Source organism: Pipistrellus hanaki (assembly GCF_964339955.1).
Source record: "Pipistrellus hanaki genome assembly, chromosome: 9".
Lineage (NCBI taxonomy): Eukaryota > Metazoa > Chordata > Mammalia > Chiroptera > Vespertilionidae > Pipistrellus > Pipistrellus hanaki.
In genome coordinates, this window is record NC_140511.1 from 54,449,349 (window position 1) to 54,471,245 (window position 21,897).

Consider the following 21,897-nt stretch of genomic DNA (forward strand, 5'->3'; position numbering starts at 1 on the left):
GCCAAGCTGGCTAGGCACAAAGTTTTGCAGAATAGGTAGGTCCCTGCAAAATAGGGATAGGAAAGCAGTCTCTGCCCTCAGCCAAATTACAGCTGCAGCAGAAATAATCACAGACTAGTCACACTGATATCACATTATCAAAGGCATCACAACACCACACCCTATACCAAGGACATCTCACAGAAACACTATCCACATATACATGGAGAAAACATTGCTCAAATAGACCTACTTCACTAACCTCTACAATACCAACTCCCTGACCTTTCTGAAGAGCTAAAATCCTCCATTCCAATCTCCTACTTCTATTTGGATGTTCCACAGATATCTCACACTTGGTTATGCTCACTACCCAGGCTGGTGTTGTTCAGTGGTTAGAGTGTCAGCCAGCGCAAGAAGGGTCGTGGGTTTGCTTCCCAGTCAAGGGCACATATCTGGATTGCAGGTTCATCCCCAGCCCCAGTTGGGGTATATGCAGGAGATTACCAATCAATGTGTCTCTCTCACATCAATGTTTCTCTTTCTCTCTCTTTCTCTCTCCCCTCCCCCTTCCTCTCACCCTTCCTCCCTCCCTTGCATTCTCTCTAACAATCAATGGGGAAAATATCCTTGGGTGAGGATTAACAAAAAATAAAAATAAATTAATCACCCTGCCTTAGGCCTACCCTTTCCTCTCTCCGAGTATTTCCCTCTTACTCAGTGACGATGCACCTACTTAGTCTATCAAGCAGGAAACTGGATGCCATCTCTGATCCTGCCCATTGTTCTTCCTTCCTCAACTCTGTTCACCGTTAATCCTGACTCAGTTGCCACTGCTTAATTCAGGTCCTCACTACACCCTTCCCTTAAGGCAATTCTCTGGTTTCTCTACTCTGGGTCTCTCTGCCTCTAGACTTCAACTCAGCCTGTCCCCAGAATGATTTTCTTAAAATACAAGTTGAACTATGTGATGGTTCGTTTTCATGCCAAACTGTACCCAGTTAGTCAATCAAACACTAATCAAGGTGTTGCTGTGAAGATATCGTGTAGATGTGATTGATATCTATAATCAGTAGACTTTTTATCAAGATGATTTTTCTGGATAATCTGGGTGGACCTGACCCAAGCAATTGAAAGGCCTTAAGAAAAGAACTGGGGTTTCTCTGAGGAAATGTGCTGCCTGTTGACTGTAGCATCGCCTGTCCTTCCGGAAAATCTGCCCTAAGGATTTCAGGCTTGCCTAGCCATCTCCATAGTTGTATAAGCTGGCTCTTTGCATGACATCTCTTAATATATATCTCCTACTGAGTTTGTTTCTGGGATGATATACTCTGCCTCTGAAACAGAATGATGACTTTGATAGAACCTATTAGACTGGTAGAAATTGATAGCCGGATCTTTCCAAGTTGGCAAGGATGTGGAGCTACGGAAATCTTCATGTACTACTGGTGTCATGTATCAGGCATTAAGCTAGGTCCTTTACATGTATTATCCCCTTTGATTGTCATAATAACTCTTTGAGTATTCTCATTCTCTTTACATTAGGAGCACTGAGGCTCTGGGAGGACGTAATTCACTCCAAGTAACAGTTAAAAAATGGCAGAGCTGAGATTTTGAAACCTACTCAGGTTTCTTTTGTGGACATAGTGTTGTCGTCTGCCCCGCATCATTAAATCAAATTTATTTGAGAATTATAATAAAACAATATTAAACCTATGATGTTCTTACTTGCTTTTTATGAAAAATTATAACCTTTCTTTTATAACCATGCTTACAGTTTTACAACATCAGGAAGCCTCTATAAAGCAAAGTTAGGGGATCAATATTATTATCTTTATTTTTATACTTGTGCAATTAGAACCTTTGGAAAGCAAGCAAATTACTTAAAGTCGCAAAATATAGAAGATTAACAAAAGCATTGCAACAATCTAAAACAGCAGTCACCAACTGGTGGTCCATGAGGTCTGAAAGGTTGGCGACCACTGTTCTAAAGGGCCAAATTAAAAAGACATCTTCCCTTGGGGAAGTCTGCACTTGGGAAGGTGTCACAGTTTCAAATACTCCCTTTGGGAAAACAATAGATAATAAGACAATATATTTTTTAAAGGATAAAAGAATAAGAAAGAGACCTTGGAAATCAAAAATGATAGCCGAAGATATTTCAGATAAGCATCTAATCTTCAACACATACAGAGAACTCATACAACTTAACAAAAGGAAGATAAATGATCCAATAAAAAAAATAGGCAAAGGACCTAAATAAACACTTTTCAAAAGGCCGAGAGAGATATAAAAACATGCTCAAAGTCACTAATCATGGGAGAGATGCAAATCAAAACAACAATGAGATACCATCGCACACCTGTCAGAATGGCTATCATCAACAAATCAACAAATGACAAGTGCTGGTGAGGATGTAAAGAAAAAGGAACCCTTGAGCACTGCTGGTGGGAATGCAGGCTGGTGCAGCCACTGTGGAGAACAGTATGGAGTTTCCTCAAAAAGTTAAAAATGGAACTCCCATTTGACCCAGTAATCCTACTTCTAGAACTATATCCCAAGGAACCAGAAACACCAATCAGAAAGGATATATGCACCCTAAATTCATAGCAGCACAATTTACAATAGCTAAGATTTGGAAACAACCTAAGTGCCCATCAGCAGATGAGTGGATTAAAAAACTGTGGTACAGCCGAAACCGGTTTGGCTCAGTGGATAGAGAGTCGGCCTGCGGACTGAAAGGTCCCAGGTTTGATTCCAGTTAAGGGTGTGTACCTTGGTTGCTGGCACATTTCCAGTGGGAGTGTGCAAGAGGCAGCTGATCGATGATTCTCTCTCATCGATGTTTCTGACTCTCTATCCTTCTCTCTTCTTCTCTGTAAAAAAAATCAATAAAATATATTTTTTATAAAACAAACAAAAAACAAAAAACCTGTGGTACATCTACACAATGAAATACTACCCCACTACTATAAAAAAGAAGGAACTTTTACCATTTGCAACAGCATGGATGGAACTGAAGAGCATTATGCTAAGCAAAATAAGCCAGTTGGAAAAAGATAAATATCACATGATCTCACTCATATGTGGGATATAATGATCAACATAATTTGATGAACAAGAATAGAGCCAGAGACAAAAGTCAGGGGAGGGTGGGAGGGGTTAGAGAGCAACCAAAGGACTTGCATGCATATTAGCGGAACCAATGGACACAGACACTGGGGTGGTGGGGGCTTGCCCAGGGTGGGAATGGCTTGGGGGGGAGGAGGAGGCTCCAAGCGGGAAGGGGGGAAGGAGATATATATATAAATCTTTAGACAATAAGTAAATTAAAAAAATAATAATAATAAAAATTAATGGAAAAACAATCTCGGATGAGGATTAAAAAAAAAAAACATTAAGGGAAGAGTGGTTGGAAATGTTGAATCATTCCAGGTTCCCTGTTAATCACAGGACAAGTTACAGAGATCTCTTAAGTAGGGTTGCTTTCCAGTGGGTCATTTGTTGCCCAAGTTGATGACAGCAGGAACTTTAGAACCCCACTTGTTAACAAGTCTGTATTCATTAATCACTTGCATTCACACTAAAAACAAAACCAACATAAGGGGAACAAAACTGCTCAGTACCAGAGATTAAATAACCATGTGTAGTCTCTTGAAAAAAATTTGATTCCTTAAGAAAAAAAATGATAGCCAAAATAATAATTTCATTAGAAAGGTTGGAAGATCAAGTCAAGGAAGTTTCCCAAAAAATAATTTAAAAAGTAACAACATGTCCAAGAGAAAAGGAAGCTAAGGAAATTAGATGATGAGTCCAGGAGATTCAATGTACATCTAAAATTAGTCCCAGAAGAAAAAAATTTATCAAAGCAAGACTTCCAGAATTTAAGGGCATAAGCCTCCGGTTTGAGGGGGCTCAATAAAGTACCAGAACAATTAATAAAAAAGACCAAAACCAAGGCACATCATCATAAAATTTCAAAACACTGATGATAAAGAGAAGTTCCTAAAAGTCTCAAAGAGGGAAAATAACCTAGTCACAGACAAAGGAACAGGAATTAGTTAAGAAAAAAAACCAGCAGTCTTCTCATTATTTACAGAGAACAATGGAAAAATGCCTCCAAAAATCAGAAGGAAAAGTTATTTCCAACCTAGAATCCTACACATAGCTAAACTATCAATCAAGTGTGAAAACAGAGTAAATATGTTTTCAGAAATTCAAGGAATTGAAATATGTAACCCCAACTCATAGGTGTTCAATCAAAATGAGAGATTAACCAAAAAAAGAAGGAAGATAGTAATAGATGCAACAGGGTAAAAAGAAATCACTGGGTGATGGCCATGCAGATAGAGTAAGGCTAGAGTTTCTCTGTTTCCAACACACCAACCAATGATTAACGGGCCATTTCCCAGGTCCTCCCATCCCCTGCCCAAGGCCCAGCTTCGTGCTTGGTACAAAGGAAGAATGTTTTCATTAATACATTATGTGGCATTGATTTAAGAACAGAGAAGTCCAGCCTACATGGTTAAGAATCGACCCATGTACCAGGAGGTCAGGATTCGATTCCTGGTCAGGACATATGCCCAGGTTGCAGGCTCAATCCCCAGTCAGGGGCATGCAGGAGGCAGCCAAGCAATGATTTTGCTCTCATCATTCATGTTCCTATCTCTCTCTTCCTATCCCTTCCTCTGGTCCCTCCCAACTTCCCTCCCCTGCTGGCCATCTTATGGTGGCCATCTTGTGTCCACATGGAGGAAACCATCTTTGACTACATGAGGGCAGCCATCTTGTGTGTTGGGAATGACAGTCAATTTGCATATTACTCTTTTATTAGATAGGATAGAGTCCTGCTGCACAGGTGGGGGCCAGCTGGTTTGCCCTGAAGGGTGTCCCGGATCAGGGTGGGGGTTTCCTTGGGGCACGGGGTGGTCTGGGCGAGGGGCCTGTGGTGGTTTGCAGGCCAGCCATGCCCCCTGGTGACCTAAGCAAAGGCCCTGGTATCTGGGATTTATTTATCTTCTATAATTGAAACTTTGTAGCCTTGAGCAGAGGCCAGGGCAGGCCAGGGCTGTGGGAAGCTTGGCTCTCTCCATTGCCAGGGGCAACTCAAGCCTCCTGCTCTCTCCAGCTCCGTGGCTGCTGCCATTTTGTTGGGATTTATTTATCTTCTATAATTGAAATTTTGTAGCGGAGGCCAGGGCTGGCCAGAGTGGGTGGGAAGCTTGGCTTCCTCCATTGTCAGGAAAACCTAAGCTTCCTGCTCTTCAGTGGCTGCAACAATCTTGGTTGGGTTAATTTGAATATTCGCTCCTGATTGGCTGGTGGGTGTGGCTTGTGGGACGTACAGTCAATTTGCATGCTTCTCTTTTATTAGTGTAGATATATATATTTAAAACTAATAGAGGAGCAAGAGAGATGACGAAGAGGGGCAAATGGGAAGCAAGAAGAAACACCAGAAAGAGCACTGGCATGAGTTATAAACAGAGTTGCCGAACACCTACTCTATGCCAAGAGCTTTTCCATAAACCACATAATTCATTCCAATGAGGAGCACTTACAGGTTATTATTATCTCAGTCCTTAGAGTTGAGAAATTCATAGGCTCAGAGAGGGTAGTAGCCTTGCCCACAGTCACACAAACATTAAGCAGCAGAGCTGGAATCAGAACCCATGACTTCCTAACTCTAAGGCTTCGGTCCCTTGGGGCAAACCATGCAACCTTTCTGAGATTCCATTTCCTCTTCTGTACAACAGGGACTGTACTTTCCATCAGTGTGCACACATATGAGGCTAGTGACATATGCAACATGCCACACTAGGGCTACCCTGTAGAGTTTCATCACCAAATTTAACCTCTTGACTGCCATGGGACAAGGGAGGGACTGGCCTGGGCTGGGTTTGTAGTTGCAATTAAGTCAGGGGAGAGTCTGGGCCAAGAAGTCTAATAGGAATTCTAGAGGCACAATGCCTAGTCAGGACAAGCAGACATCCAGTGTGCTGAGGGCCAAAAAATCGGCAGCATCTTTCTGGTCTCAAACTGAGAAGCACAAACTTACTGGATTAATATCCCTCAGCACCCTTCCTCCACTCAGGAGCCACCTCTTTGATGTGAATTTCCAAAACTGATCATTCCTCCCTCTTCACTCTTTCTCCTAATTCTTACCACTCTCAGCGTTGTATTCATTCATTCACTCATTATTTATTTATTACATGCATATTATGAGCCAAGCTTAACTTGTAGCTCTTTCCCATTTAATGCTAGCCCCATGAGGTAACAACGGCTCACTGTATGCCTCCACAGCATCCAGAATGCTACATTATCAGCTGCTAGCAAGCATAAGGGAAGGGTTGAGGGAAACAGTGTAAGATTCATGCAGTGCTTAATAAACGTGTGAAGCATCTACTGCCTGCAAGGCAAGTGTAGACAGTGATGGTCTATTAGGATGCACAACCATTTGTGGATGTGACGACAGACTTAAGTGGTACAGCCAACTTTAGAAACATTTCTCAGGTGGGATCCTAAGGTTCAGAGAGAGAAACTGCCCAGGATTACACACTCAGCAGAATGGCCTAAATTAGTGAGATTGAAAATATCCAGCAAGTTTATGGCACAATTGGAACTCTCATATATTTCTGGTGAGAGTACATTGGTTTACTACTTTTGAAAACTATTGAGTAGTACTTACTAATGCTATATTTATGACCCAGAAATTTTAGCTACACACCCAGGAGGAATCCATGTATGTGTTCACCAAAAGACATGTATAAGAATGCTCACAGCCATTTTATTCACAATCCTAAACTGGAAACAAACCAAGTGTCCACCAACAGCTGAATGGGTGAGTTGTGGCAAATATATACAGTGGAATATGACTGATCAGTAAAAAATGACTATTGCTACATACAAAATGGATAATTCTTACAGACACAGTGTGTTAAATAAAAGAAAACACACTGTATGACACCATTTATTTGAGCATTAAGCACAGGCAGACTTCTCTCTGGAGACAGAAGTCAGGAGAGTGGTCAACCCTGAAATGAGCATTGATAAGAAGGGGTATGAGGTGGCCTTCTGGCTGCTAGACACATCCTGTGTCTTGTGCTGAATAGTGGCTTTTAAGGTATATATACACATGCAAAAACTTAGCAAACTGAGCCTTTAAGATTTGTACACTTTACTTCAATTTAAAAAGTAAAACAAACAAAACCACCCTAAGTAGTTTGTCATCTATCAAACTGGCAAAAATCCCAATATTTCTTAGCATACCCTGTTAGGGAGACATCCAAAACAGGCACTCCTATACACTGCTGGTGGGAGTAAAAGTGCTATAATCCCTATGGAGGCCAATTTAGCAATATCTTGCAAAATAAATACCCTTAGTCTTCTTAGTATTTGATATGATAACTTCATTTCTAGGAATTTTTGCTACCACTATACTCAGCCACACATGAAATAAAATATATATGAGAGTATTCACTACATCATTAGTTGTTATAGCAAAAGATTGAAAATGGCCTAAATGTCCAATCAACAGGGCACTAGTTAAATAAATCATGGGACACAGGTACCCTGGTACATTATGTAGCTATAATAATGAATTAGGATGGCTTTTATACTGATACTAGAAGCCTGGTGCACGAAATTCGTACACTGGAGGGGTGGGTGTCCCTCAGCCCAGCCTGCACTCTCCCTAATCTGGGATCCCTCTCACAATCCAGGACTGCTAGTTCCCAACCGCTCACCTGCCTGCCTTCCTGATTGCTCCTAACCACTTCTGCCTGCCAGCCTGATCACCCTCTAAGCCAGGGGTCCTCAAACTTTTTAAAGTGGGGGCCAGATCACGGTCCCTCAGAGAGCTGGAGGGCTGGACTATATGAACTACTAATTCCTACTGTAACACCTCGGCTGCGCTCACTGCCCAAAAAACCTGGCGGGCCGGATCAGACTCCTCTGCGGGCCGCATGTGGCCCGCGGGCCGTAGTTTGAAGACCCCTGCTAAGCACTCCCCTGCCAGCCTGATTGCCTGTACTGCCTTCCCCTGCAGGCCTGGTCACTTCTTACTGCCCTTCCCTGCCACCCTCGTTGCCCCTAGTTGCCCTCCCCTGCAGGCCTGGCCAACCCCCAATTGCCCTCCCTCCCCTGTATGCCCAGTCACTCCTAACTGCCCTCCCCCTGCCGGCCTGGTCCTCCCCAACTGCTCTCCCTCCCCTGCAGGCCTACTCACCCCTAACTGCTCTCCCCTGCTGGCCTGGTTACCCACAACTGCCGTCCCTTGCCAGCCATCTTGTGGTGGCCATCTTGTGACCAATTGGGGGTGGCCATCTTTATGAGAGGGTGTGACAGTCAATTTGTATATTACCTCTTTGTTATATAGGATAGAAAGATTTCCCAAATAAACTGTCGAGAGAGAAAAAATATCAGACACTAAAAAGTGTGTATGGTATACTACCATTTATGAAAAGGGGGGATAAAAATATATCTTAGTATTTACTTATATATGCAAAAAGAATCTAGACGGATCCACAGGAAACTAACAATAGCATTAGTGCACATGTGATAGAGGGTTTAGAAACACTGGACAACGAGCGATACAGAAGAGGGAGGTTGTACATTCCAAATCTTTCCATGCTTTTTAGGTTTTGAATCATGCACATGTATTAATTATTTTTAAACTATATAAGTAAATCATCTTTTAAAAAGAAGTAAAGGGCAATGGGGGGAGGAAGAAGAATCCTAAAGGGGATGGTTTTCCAAAACAATGCCATAGATTTCACAATTTTATCTGGTTGTTACACAGAGCACTGCTTAATCTGAAGCAGAGGCGATTCAGGCTGGATGTACAGAAGAACTTCTGATACGAAGGAGAACGGAACATTGAAATGAATGGATGAAATCAGGTTATCTGGTGGCCTTGAAAGCAGGCGAGGCTGTCACTGGTATGTAGGAAGGCAGCATCAGGTAGTAGACCTCCGTCTTGAAAGTTAGAGGTTTGAGTTAAAGACCTGACCCACAGATTCCTCCTGAGCACCTGTGACCTGCATGGGGAAAGCTGCTCAGCAGAAGCTCCAGCTGCTCTCATCCAGAAAATGGGGTAGACAGTAGTGCCACCTCACCAAGTTGCTATAATTAAATGGATAATAACACATTTTGTCCATCACACTGTGCATAGGACCACACAAGTTTGTACATATGTCCAAGCTCTCTACAAGGCCCTGGGGTTTGCAGGTATTAACAGCCGATTAAAAAAAAAAAAAAAAAAAAAAAAAGAGTTCTGTCTATTAAATCCATACACAAAACTGTCATGGGTTTCAAGCCAAGATCAGACATCTGCCACGCATATTACAAAGATACAAAGGTTCAACAATTGGAACCCATCAGTGAAATGGAGGGGGGTGGGGGAGGATCCTTGCATAGATTATTGCTCCAATTTGAAAAAAAAAAAAAAAAAGAACTGGCTTTGCTTGGAGGAAGGGGAGGAGGAGGAGGCAGCGGCAGCACCATAGTATCCTGCCAAATATCTAACCCTTTAACAATGCCTGTCTGGTGAGCCCGAGTGCTCCAGGAAAAAGCCACCAATAAAATCTTTTCCAATGGTCTGTGTGGAGCGGGGAGAGAGAAAATGCAGTCAGCTCTTTTTTCTCTGCAGGAAGGGAAGGCTGAACAACTGCACATCAGGCGAGAAGGCAAACAAATTGCCCATTCAAGCCAAAATAAGCTGCTCCCAGGGGAAGCAGAACAGCTGGAGCCAATTCAGCCAGACACAGAGGTGAGGGCCCCAAAGACAGACCCAGGCCTGGGGAGCCGGCCTCTGGCAGGCAGGGATCTTCTGAGCAAGTGGTGGCCACCTGCCCTCATCTCACCTCTGCTGCCCTCGGTCTATGCCCATGAAGAGGAGCCAGCCAGTAGCTTTGTCATAGGTGGGGGAAATCCTGGGTGGAAAGGAAGAAAGAAAGGCAGCAAACTAGTGAACCTGCTGGGCAAGCGAGCACCTGGTATGCGGCAGGCGCTGGGCAGGCATTGGTGGGACATGGGACATGCCTGTGCCCTTTGTAAAGACAACTTTTAGGGGTGGGTACTGTGATGGTGATGTCAGAGATGAGGAATAGGGCTCAGTGAGGAAGAGTGGTTGTACAAGGACATAGCTAGAGAGTGTCTGGGCCAGCCATGGCCGGGGGCCTCGGCGCTCTCTCTCCTTCCTGCTTGTCGCTGGAGTTTGCCCAGCTCCAGCAGTTCATCTAAAGCAAGAACTAACCATCCTTTCTAGCCGTGAGGGTGTCTGGCAGCAAACGGAACATATCAAGAGAGGCTTCATTGGAAAACTAAGGAAAGAACCAAAGCAAATTATAAACGAGGGGGAGGGGAATAAACCTGGAAGCAGAGGAAGTAGCAGAGTACAATTACTCTGATCCCTAAGAAACCTGAAATGTGGCCGCTGTGGAGCTTGCCTCCGGCTGGACGTGCAGGTCTGAGTCCCTGTCTGGGACAGCTGACTGCATTTCCTCTCTCCCCGTTCCACAGCATCCTGACGAGCTAGCAGTCATTCTAGATCCGTTAGATTGGAGTCCCCAGGCTCCAGTTTGAAAACCCATTCTGCAGCTATGCTGAGCCCCTGCCCTGGCCTCTGACGTCTGAGGGTGGGGGGAGACAGACACTTCCCTCTCTAGCTTCTGGGATTCCCACCCTGAGTCTCAGACCTTCTTATAGTCATTTTATAATTACTTCCTCCCTTGAGGTCTTAATAATAATAGTTATTATCATTATAATTATTATATCAGCTAACATTTATTGAGCCTTTACTTTTGTGTCAGGCAGGTTCAGCCACTTATACAGGGCTACACAGCTCACAAGTGGAGGAGCCAGAATTTGAACCCAGTGTCCATACTCTTTGTCAGCACTACCCATAGTGCCTCAGGCCTTAGGATCTGATAGAGTTGAAAGAGCATTTCTGAAGTCAGGCAGGTAGCTCTACATTTTACTACTACTGATCTTTGGACAACCTGGTTAACCTGTCTAATCTCCAAGTCTCAGTCATCTCCTCTATAGAGTAAATGTAATTAATATACTTGTGGAGTTGTGTCCCCTCTCAGACAGAGTAGTTCCTTAAATATGTCCTTCACCCATCTCTATTTCACCTCCCCTTCCAATGTCATTCATTAAATATTAGGGCTGCTTGTACCCCTGAGCAAGGTTTGGCTTCTTCATATTCTGTTCTAGTCTACTGTGTGTCTATAACGTGTAGGACCCAGCATCAGGCACTGGGAGGCTGCGTCTTGGGAATGAGACTGGAGGCGAGGAATCTGTCCAAAGTGGCAATGCACAGGGTTGAGGGGAGGTGCTGGCTTTGAGAATCAGGCTTTGTAGGAACTCTCCAGTTTGACTCCCTTCTGCTGGCCTCCTGCCAGGACTAACAGGCACGTCTGGTCGCCTCCGGTGCACAGCTTGTACCTTGCAGGTCACCTACCGAGGGCCCGCTCCTCCCATGCTGGGGTGCCTTGGCTCCCAGCTCGCAGGCAGGGATGTTGCCATGTACCGAGCCCTGTGACCTGGCCCTCCTGTCCTGATCCGGAACCATTCATTCTGCACACTGTGAGCCAGCACCCAGGCACTGGGGACAAAATGACAGGTCTGCCCTCGGGGAGTTCCCCAGCATGCCCTCTCCCCACTGTTCTCCTCACTCGGGTAACATAGGACACACCTTTCCAGAACACTGTCATTTCTCTCTTCCAACTAAGAATCACTTCACTAGAACAGTCACACTAACACGTGAACAAGAGAAATGAGAAACAGAATTATAAATGTATAGGTACGTATATGTGTGTGTTTCTTATGCACCCCCTACTTACCAGCTATTTCACATACATTATCTCACCTCATTGTCACAACAACAATCCTACAAGGTTGGAATCGTCCCCAGGACATAGAGGAGAGAAAACTGGTGGCTCACACAGAGATGGAGCTGGTTTGAACCAAAGCTGTCTCTGCCTGCAGAGTTTATGCTCTTTCTACAGCACAAGGCTGCCTCTCAGCTCAGCTGCTGCCCTGCTAGCTCCGGCCCCCTCCTTCGCCTCAATTTGTTCCTTCACATGTTTAGATTCCCTGCTCTCTTCTTGTTTGTGTGGTCTCAGAGGAGGCCAACCTCTCCCAGACCAATGACAGCAGCGGCAGCAACATCCTAGGCACTTCCTCCGACTCTCTGATGAGCCTGTTTTAATTACACCCAGGCTGGAGCAGTTCTGCGGTTGCTGCAAAGCAAGCAGGCTCGCTGCTTCGTCTTCTCTCTCCTTCTCCGACTCCAGCCCCTATTGCTCCCCACCCTCTTTACTGGCTGGCAGCCTGCCTCCTCTGCTGTCCTTGGTTATGCCTCCTTGCACCTCACGTTCAGGCCTGCCAAGGAGTGCTTCAAACTGCTGCCACTCCAGGCGGCTGAGCCAGTCTAGCTCAATTCAGAAAAGAGAGCTCAAGTCTCTGCTGGGTGCCAGGCACTGCTCTGGATGCCACAAACAGGCAGGAAGCAAAAGGAAAACGAAGGGGCCTTGCCCTCAGAAACTCAGAGTCAGGGGCTGGGAGGGAGAAGAAGCACAGCACAGATTTAGGATTCTATTACAACCTTCTCAATGCGGGGCAGTGAGAAGGTTGTAATAGAATCCTAAAATATCAGAGCTGGTCCAGTCGGTGTGGCTCAATGGTTTAGCATTGACCTATGAACCAGGAAGTCACAGTTGAATTGCAGTCAGGGCACATGCCTGGTGGTGGGCTTGATCCCCAGTAGGGGGCATGCAGGAGGCAGCTGATCAATAGTTCTCTCTCATCATTGATATTTCTCTTTCTCCCATCCCTTCCTCTCTGAAATGAATAAAAATATATTAAAAAGAATATCAGAGCCGGAGGGAATCTTGGTTTCCTGTTTTAACCCCTCCATTTTACAGATGGGGAATAAGAGCCCACAGGAGGGCAATTATATGAATAAATGATTTCTGTAATAACAACCAGCACTTCTAAAACCTTTACTAGGAGCTAGGTACTGTTCCACATCCTTTCCATGTATTAACAATCCCCTCAACAACCCTCTGAGGAAGGCACTGCTGCCCTCCCCATTTTAAAGATGAAGAAAATGAGGCATTGAAGGATTAAGTACCCACTTGTCCAGTTCACACAGCTACTAAGTGGCAATCCAGCTGAACTTGGGAAGGCAGGCCCCGCATTGCTGTCTCTCTAATGCACTGTGAGAAGAAGACAGTCTACCTGTGGAAGTAACGAGGCTCCTTGAAGGAACTATAGAGGCCCTGGTTATCCAGAGTCAACTAAGAAGCCTTATTTAATCAGAGGCTTCAACGGGGCTCCCAAGCACCACAAAATACAAGGCACTGGGTGAACAGAGCCCCATATTTCCAACAAAAGAGCCAACCAAGAGGAACAAACTTGGCGGAAGGGATTATCTTCAAGGAAGGAGTAGCACCTCAACCCTCTTCCCCTTTTGTGTCTTTATTATCCTTCAAGATCTTTCATATCCTCAAATGCCACTTCTTCATGTAAAAAGACCAGTGGGAAGCTTAAAAAGATGCCCAAATATGTGGATTGAAATTTGAAGAAAAGGAGGTTCTAGAAAAGCTTCAGTCAACCAAAGGCTACCATTTCTCAGAATTTCCCCAATACACACACACACACACACACACACACACACACACACACACACACCACACACCCTAGCCTCTGGTTAATCAAGAGTTTTCTCCAATTTTGCCACGTGAGTTTCAAAATAAACAGCTACTAGTATTTTAGCTACTTACCAATCACTGCCAGATTATGTTCCGAGCCACAGGAGATCTGTGAAAGGAAAGGAAATAAGTTATACTAAAGAAAGAAAATGTATCAGTATTTTAGCCTGTATATTATATGATCAGTTAGTTTTTAATAATACTAACATCTATTTTTAGCAAATTTTAGGAAATAGAAAGCAGCACCATATACAAAAGTTGATTATAATTACAACATTCAATTACATAAAAAGAAAAAGTGATAAAAATTGCATGAAATGCACAAGATGTTATATATATATTATATATTATATTTAGGCAGTGAACCATGAGTAATCTTTAAAAAATCCTTTCTTCTTTGTGTGTCTTTGTACTTTTTCAAACTTTCTATACTGAGCACATATTACCAGAAAAAATAGAAATATAAGGCAATACAAATGACAGTTTTTGAAAAGTGAACTGAAAAAGACCATCACTCTCATCTGGATGAAGGGAATGAACAGAAAGTTTGGTGGAAACAGACTTACTAGTATCTAAGGACAAATGTTTGACTTTTCCCATTTGCTCACTCTCCTTTTACCTTCCAGTCACACAAACATCTGTAGTTCTCTGGATACGTTCATCATACTTCTGGGCCTTTGCATATACTGTTCCTCTGCTTGGGATTACCTCTCCTCACTGCCTAGAAAACTTCCACTCATCCTTTAAAACCGCAAACCATCCACTGAGATTCCTTTACAGATGCTTCTAGGCAGACTCAAGCACTCCTTTCATTGAACAACTTATATGTACCCCCATTGTGGCAATTACCTTGTGGCCTTTTATGTTTTATCTGTCTCCTCACTAGACTGTCTTTGTCTTGAGAACAGGACAAAGTCTTATTCACCTCTGTATTGCACAGTTGAATTGTACAAGGCCACAGACTCAGCTAACATCTGCTAAGTAGGAGAATAAAAGAACAAAAAACGTAAAAGAACAAATAACCAATATACAAAGGACAATCATTTGGGGTTCTGAATCCAGTGTCCATCCAGCCAGAGGCCCTTCTTGCCTTTTAGTCTCTGCACATCCCAACTGCTACGAGGAGGAAGTGATTGAGAATACAAAAGCAGAAACAGTTCTCCGGGTACTAATTAAAAGGAACTCAGCACTTTGGAGAAGCATCCTGTGACCTTTATCAGGATGCTCACTCCAGCTCCTGGCAAGAGGGAGTCTCCAAGTACTCACAGAATGTCAATGAGTGGAGAACCCTGGAGACCTTCCAGTCCAATCTTTCAACATTACAAATTAAAAACTGAGGCTTGGGAAGAGGACAGAACTTGTCTTGGGTGCCAGAGCCAGTGTGTGTCAAAACTAAGGCTAGAGCCTGGCAGACATGGTTCAGCAGTTGAACATCAACCTATGAATCAGGAGTTCATAGTTAGATTCCTGATTGGGCACATGCCTGGGTTGCAGGTACAATCCCCCAATTGGGGTGTGTAGGAGGCAGCTAATCAATGATTCTCTGTCATCACTGATGTTTCTATCTCTCTCTCACTCCCCCTTCCTCTCTGAAATCAATTTTTTAAAAACTAAGACTAGAACCATTCTGATTCTCACACCAGTTCCTTCCCTGATGCTATAACTGCTCACTCTTTCCCAGTGAAAACCATTCGGAAGTAACCCACGTAGGCCCCTAACAGTAACAGATTCAAAAGGCATTTGAGCACTGAAGGCCAAACAACACATTGGTGGGTGAGAATGGACAGCAGGCTGTCTGAAGTTTTTCCCTTATAAAAGCTGTGCTTCCCAGACCTCAGCTTCTATAGGGAAGCGGGGTGCCAACACCTGGGTGGACTCCCTGACAGTAAAGAAGCACCTGTATATTTTATCCCAGTAGAGATTCCCAGATTGTCTAGGCTCTGAGGTCCTTTGGGACAGGCTCCGGATACAATTTCTCTAAAAGGCCCCACCATGTGTCGTACACATAGCACAAGTTCATTGTATGCTTCCTGGTTATACGGAGGCTGGTTCCCTAGGTTCCATCATAGAAAAATGTTTAGATTGAAAGATGGGAAAAAACTTAGATAGTTAGCATTGGAAGAATGCTTATGTAAATTATGATAGAGCCATCTGATAGACTATTATACAGACTTGGAAAATGATGCTTACAATGAAGGAAAATAGTTATGATATCCTATGAACTGAAAAATCACCTAAAAACTATAATATGATCGCAACTCTATAATAAAGCATGCATAAAAGACTTGAAGGAAATACATCAAATTTTGACAGTGATTGACTCTAGACTAAGGATGAGACAGGCATTACAAATATGGTTTCTCTTTTTGCTTTTTTAATGCTTTCTAATTTTATACACTATTTTTCTAATCAGAAAATAATCTATTAAAACAAGTACAATCTATTAAAACAAGCACTACGGGGTGGTGGGGGGGGACAAAACCCTGCCTGCTATAAAATCTGATATGTGAGGGAGGGTATATTTGAAAAAAATAACTAAATTACAAGGGCAACTTCTAGTCTCTATTTTTGAAATGTTCTCTAACAGTGGTGGTAACAGTAATGGTGATGATGGCAGCAATTAAAGCCACCATATACTGAGGACTCATGTGCCAGGCATTATGCCCAGGTACTTTATAAACATTACCACAGCTTAATCATCACAATAATCCTTTTAGGTAGGTCTGACTTTGCTCATTTTGGAGATAAGAAACTGAGCTCATATTAAATGACTTTCACAGTCAGCTAAGTGGCAGTGGCAGAACTGAAACCCAGGTCTGCCTGATCTCCAAGCTCCCGTTCCGTGGTGCTAGACCATACTACCTTTGCTTTTAAAAAATACGAACCAGGACATTGAGGTTTGATTCTGGCACGGGCACATCCCTGGGTTGTGGGCTGGATCCTCAGTGTGGGGCATGCAGGAGGCAGCTGATCAGTGATTCTCTCTCATCTGCTGATGTTTCTTTCTTTCTCTCCCTCTCCCTTCCTCTCTGAAATAAAAATTTAAAAAGGAAAGAATAGAAAAATAAAGTTATTTCATTTCACAACATGCAAACAGAGAAAGGGTCTGCCCCTCTGACTGCAAGGGTTCAACATGGGGCTGTGGACTGAACCTTGAGGACCAGATGCTTCGCCCAATACCATGATCAGGCAGCAGGTGCTTCTCTGGATTAATGAGTGAGAGAGTGAGGAGTGGGTTTTGTCTTGGCCACATACCGTGTTTCCCCGAAAATAAGACATCCTCTGAAAATAAGACCTACTTATAGGTTTCCTTCTGAGTGAAATATAAGGCATCCTCCCGAAAATAAGGCCCCCCTAGGCTAACCATGAGAGATTTGGTCCACTGATTCTGAAAGAAATGGAGTCACAAGAAATTCACCAGGAAATTCAGGAATTGGATTGTTATGATGATGTTCCAGAAGATGATGACATGATTGTCATTGAATAAATGAGTAAATTCTTGATACTGTAGGATTCACAGTTTGTCTGGTTTGTGTTGACAACTACCGTACTACCGTACCGTATACAGGTAATAAATTTCCTTTATTTTCATTTAACAATAAATGTGTACCGTATTCTTCTTCATGGAAAAATAAGACATCCCCTGAAAATAAGACCTAGCGCATCTTTGGGAGCTAAAATTAATATAAGACACTGTCTTATTTTAGGGGAAACAGGGTAGAGCTTGAAGCCCAAAGCCCCCGGCTGCTTCCTGCTGGCTGGGCATTGGTGCACTGAACACACAGGCCACAGACCCCAACACCACACTCCTTCAATAAGATTGTATCAATGACCATTTGCTTCATATTGCTCCTGTCAGCATCTACCCACTGCCCAGCTGCAGGAGCTTTCTAGAAGACTCTGTTAACAATGGCAGTGTGGACAGAGGAAGAGATTCGGAGATAGAAAGCCAGGTGAATCCTCAGTCCTCTACTTCCTGGCCCTGAGACGGTTAGCCAGGTATCCTCGGGCCTCAGTGTTCTCAGGTGTAAACAAGTACATAACAATATCTGTCCCATCTGCCTCACAGAATTGCTAGAGGACAAGTGAGATACTTTCCTCTCCTCACAGCCAGAAGTCTCAACTTTCTTACATATAAATCTGACCATGTCATGGCCCTATACAGAACCCTGCACAGGCTCCCAGCATTGGGAGGGTAGTCTAACCTACACAGGAGGAGGCTCCAGCTTACCTCTCTGGCCTCATTTCCTCCCTCTGCTACCCATGAACCCTCAATTCCAAATAACATATTCCTTTAGTTCCATTCACACCACATTACATTTTCTCTAAGAACACTAGAGGGTTTCAGGCTTTTATGCATGCTATTTTCTTTTAATGGAATTCTCTTTCTCCCACTGTCAAATCCTTCAAGATTGCTCAAATATCACCTCCTTACTTAGCCAGTGTAGCTCAGTGGTTGAGTGTCAATCTATGAACCAGGAGGACAAGGATCAATTCCCAGTCATGGCACATGCCTCGGTTGCGGGCTTGATCCCCAGTGTGGGGCATGCAGGAGGTGTCCAATCAATGATTGTCTCTCATCATTGATGTTTCTATCTCTCTCTCCCTCTCTTTTCCTCTCTGAAATTAATTTTAAAAACATTTTTTTTAAATCACCTCCTTTTTTAAAGTGGATCCTGACTGCCCCAGGCAGAGCCAGCTGCTCCAGCCTGGCTACTCCCACAGCATTATGCTTCGCCGCCCTTATTACCCATGAGGTATCTACTCATGACCCGAGCAGGAGTTAGGCACCACTGTCTCCCAGAGATCCAGCAAAGTGTCTGCCCAGCAGTGTCCCTGCCACACTGCCCAAGTGCAGGCATGGTGGGAGGGGAGGAGGAAATAAAAGGTAACGGGCCCAGAGAAGTTAGATGATCCCAAAACAAGTTTTGGTAGTCATGTGGCCATGCTAGCCCGAGTGAAGACAGGCACTGCAATGCACAGAGGGCAGGAAGGGAAGGGCACTACAAGAATAGTATAGAGATGACAGGAGCATCAATAGCACAGTAGCCGTTCCAGGAACGCACAGTAAACCAGCCACAGAGGTCAGCCCTGGGAGGCAGAGTCTCACTATAGAGGAAGTAGGTTCTGGCTTGCTGGATGGGGCCTTTAAGAGAAGTGGGCACGCTTCCCCAAGGGTGAAGAGTGGGACAAAGGTGGCTGTGGAAAGCTGTCTGACTCAGTGCTGCTCATATGCTAGAGGGATCTTCTCTGTTCAGGCATCTCAGCCTGAGGAGGCAGAGCAGCAGAAAACAATTCCCAAGCCCCGCAGAGACCACAGGGATTAGATCTCCCAACAACCCTCCTGCCAGGCTAGACTCCTGAGGAGAGGAGTTGCTAAGGGATCTCCTGTGGGCTGGATTCCCCTCACTGCAGCTGCATGGGGATGAGCAGGGGCAAGAACCAACTGGCAGGGAATATATATGCTGAACACATCAAAGAGTTAAATGAATGGATAACTAAATGAATAAGCAAAAATTAGATTAACATGAAAACATTTGCAGGACGTTGAATGTGAGCACTTTCGTTCTCAGCAGTACGCTTGAAGCATTTCTAAAAACAGCTGACTGGCCCTTTTGAGTGCTTGTGGCCAGGCACCTGGCTAACTGCTTTGCCTGTTTATCTCCTTTAAACACATACCAAACCTAAGAGAGGGACTCTTTTGCTACAGCTGCTTTACAAATGAGGTGACTGGGGTTTAGGGAGATAAGGTAGCTCTCCCGGTGTCTTACAGATAGCGGAGATGCAGGATTCTGTGATCATTCTGATTCAACCTTTTCTGTCCTCCCAACTGTTTTAACCTTTCTTGCTTGTATACAGGATGGAAATACACTGCTCACCCAGTCTCCTACATCCTGGAACCCTGTGTCAATGATCAGGGATCTAAAGGGGAAGAGTCCTAGATTTACAAGGCCCAAACAACAAGGTGTCCTCCCTAGACCATCAAGAGACTGCTCCGGGGCTGTGTGTGTGTGTGTGTGTGTGTGTGTGTGTGTGTAGGGGAGGAGGGGGACGTGAGGGGGTAGGGATGTAAAATGGCAACAAGGCTTTGTCCCCTGCCCTCCCTGTGGAAGCTATCACCTCGCGGGGACCTCCACCGGATTTTTTCAGCTGAGCATGGGGAATCAAGGCGGGGAAAACAGACTGGGGTGGGGTACAAATGGGACCCAGGGGAAGAAGCACTGAGATGCCGAGGAGAAGAAGCAGAGCCAGGGACCAACCAGATCTCCTAATGAGCAGCTAGTGACAGCCCAGGGACCATCCTGGGATGCGCGCGAGGCCTGCAGGGCCTGTTGATTGGTTCCTGCAGGTGCCAAAGTGCCCAGCCCACGGATGCTATGGCAACGAGGCGCCAGTGCGGAGGCACGTGACACAGGGGGTGGGATGGCCGTTCCCCAGGAATCCGAGGAGGGATTCCAAGCCTGAGCTCCCCCTTCACGGAGAGTGCTCTAGGCAAGCACGGGCCTCAGGAAAGAGAAGCGGAGAAGCGTGCTAGGAACAGCTCCGGAAACGCATCCTGCACCCTCCGGTGAGGTTCACAGGGAAGGAAATGGGAGCCTCTGTGCAGCCTTTGCTAGAACTCTGCCCGAACCCAGTTGCCATGGGTGTAGAGCTCTGGGGAGATAATCAGAAAGTCTAAACCTGTTAGAAAAGCAGGGTGGGAGGTTGGGCATGTTTCACAGGCAAAATGCAACCCTGCTAGCCAACTGTATTTTGCCCATGGCTCAAAGAGTGCCAAATAGCCCATGGTGATGGCAGAGAAGTAGCACAGCTGCTTACTTCTGGAAGCACCTCGCTTTAGAAACACATCTTTATCGCTAAGTGTGAGGCTTGAATTTTTTACTGAAGCCTGGATGCCAAAGGAGATGAGAGAGAGAGAGAGAGAGAGAGAGAGAGAGAGAGAGAGAGAGAGCGAGCGCTCCAGGGCCAGTGGCTCCATCTGTCCTCCACCTCAAAGTCCTGGGGGAAGAACTCATTTCCTCTGTAAAGCCAATTCCTTTTTTTCAAGGCTTAAACTAGGTAACACCTTCTCAAATAGAGAGGTTGGGGTGGGGGGGAAGAGAGCTAAAATTTGGAAAGTGCCTGGATGCCAAGCATGTGACATGATAGAATTGCACTTTACACACACAGCCTCAGCTGCTGTGAGAAGTGGCACTCCATCTCCCTACTCCAAGGAGTTAAAGCACTGGCCCCAGGTCACTCAGGGCTGTACATCCAGGCTGGCCTTGATCCAAAGCCTGTGAGGTCAACACTACACACACTGCCTCCCTCTTCTGATACTGGTACCAGAGTGCCTGGTAGTAAGGCCCCAACTCTCAAGTGACTGGCAGATCTCTGGCTCTCCCTTTTTCCTACTCTGTCTCCATCCTGTTAATTCATTTCTTTTCTCTCTCTCTCTCTCCCTCCCTCCCTCCTCCCTCCCTCCCTCTCCCCTCTTCTCAACCTAAGTACCCAAAATAAATTACTACTTATTTCCATTAAAATACATTTACAAGCATGTTCATAGAAGCTTTATTTATAATAAAAAATAAATAAAATTATCCAATATTCATCCTCAGTAGAATGGATAAAGTAAAGGGTGGTATGTTCAGAAAATTTTGTAATAATGGGAAAGAAAAAAACTACAGCAGCTGGTCACAGCACAGATATATCTTCAATGGTAAAATAAATCATGTAGAAAAGAGTAAATATTTTATGCTTCTACTTATGTTCTGAAGGGGCAAAAGGAACAAATTGTGGTAACTGTTTTTAAAAATATGTTTTGATTGATTTCAGAGAGAGGAAGGAAAAGGGAGAGAGGGATAGAAAGATTAATGATGAGATAGAATCATTGATCAGCTGCCTCCTGCATGCCCCCTACTGGGGATCGAGCCTACACTCCAATCATGTGCCCTGACCAGGAACTGAACTGTGACCTCCTGGTTCCTAGGTTGATGCTCAACCACTTAGCCACACCAGCCAGGCAATCTATTAACTTTGAAACATAGTACTGTAACTAAAAACTTCTGTTTAAAAATAAAAAGCTGCAAAAAAAAATATTTAACTCTACTTAGTGGATTTTTAAAAGTCATAGTAGCATGCATGTATCAATTTTAAAAGTATTTAATAGGTATGGTAGGAATGAGCAAATGAGGAAATATATTAATGTTGTTGGGAGCCAGAG

General features: G+C 44.4%; 1 protein-coding gene across 1 annotated transcript in view; it reads right to left on the reverse strand.

Annotated features, from left to right (window-relative positions):
- The window catches only part of SERGEF (secretion regulating guanine nucleotide exchange factor), a 184,341-nt gene that overhangs the window by 48,212 nt on the left and 114,232 nt on the right, over positions 1-21,897 (reverse strand). The window contains 1 exon segment of the mRNA XM_084895505.1: positions 13,767-13,803. Within this exon segment, the coding sequence (XP_084751631.1) occupies positions 13,767-13,803 (37 nt within the window).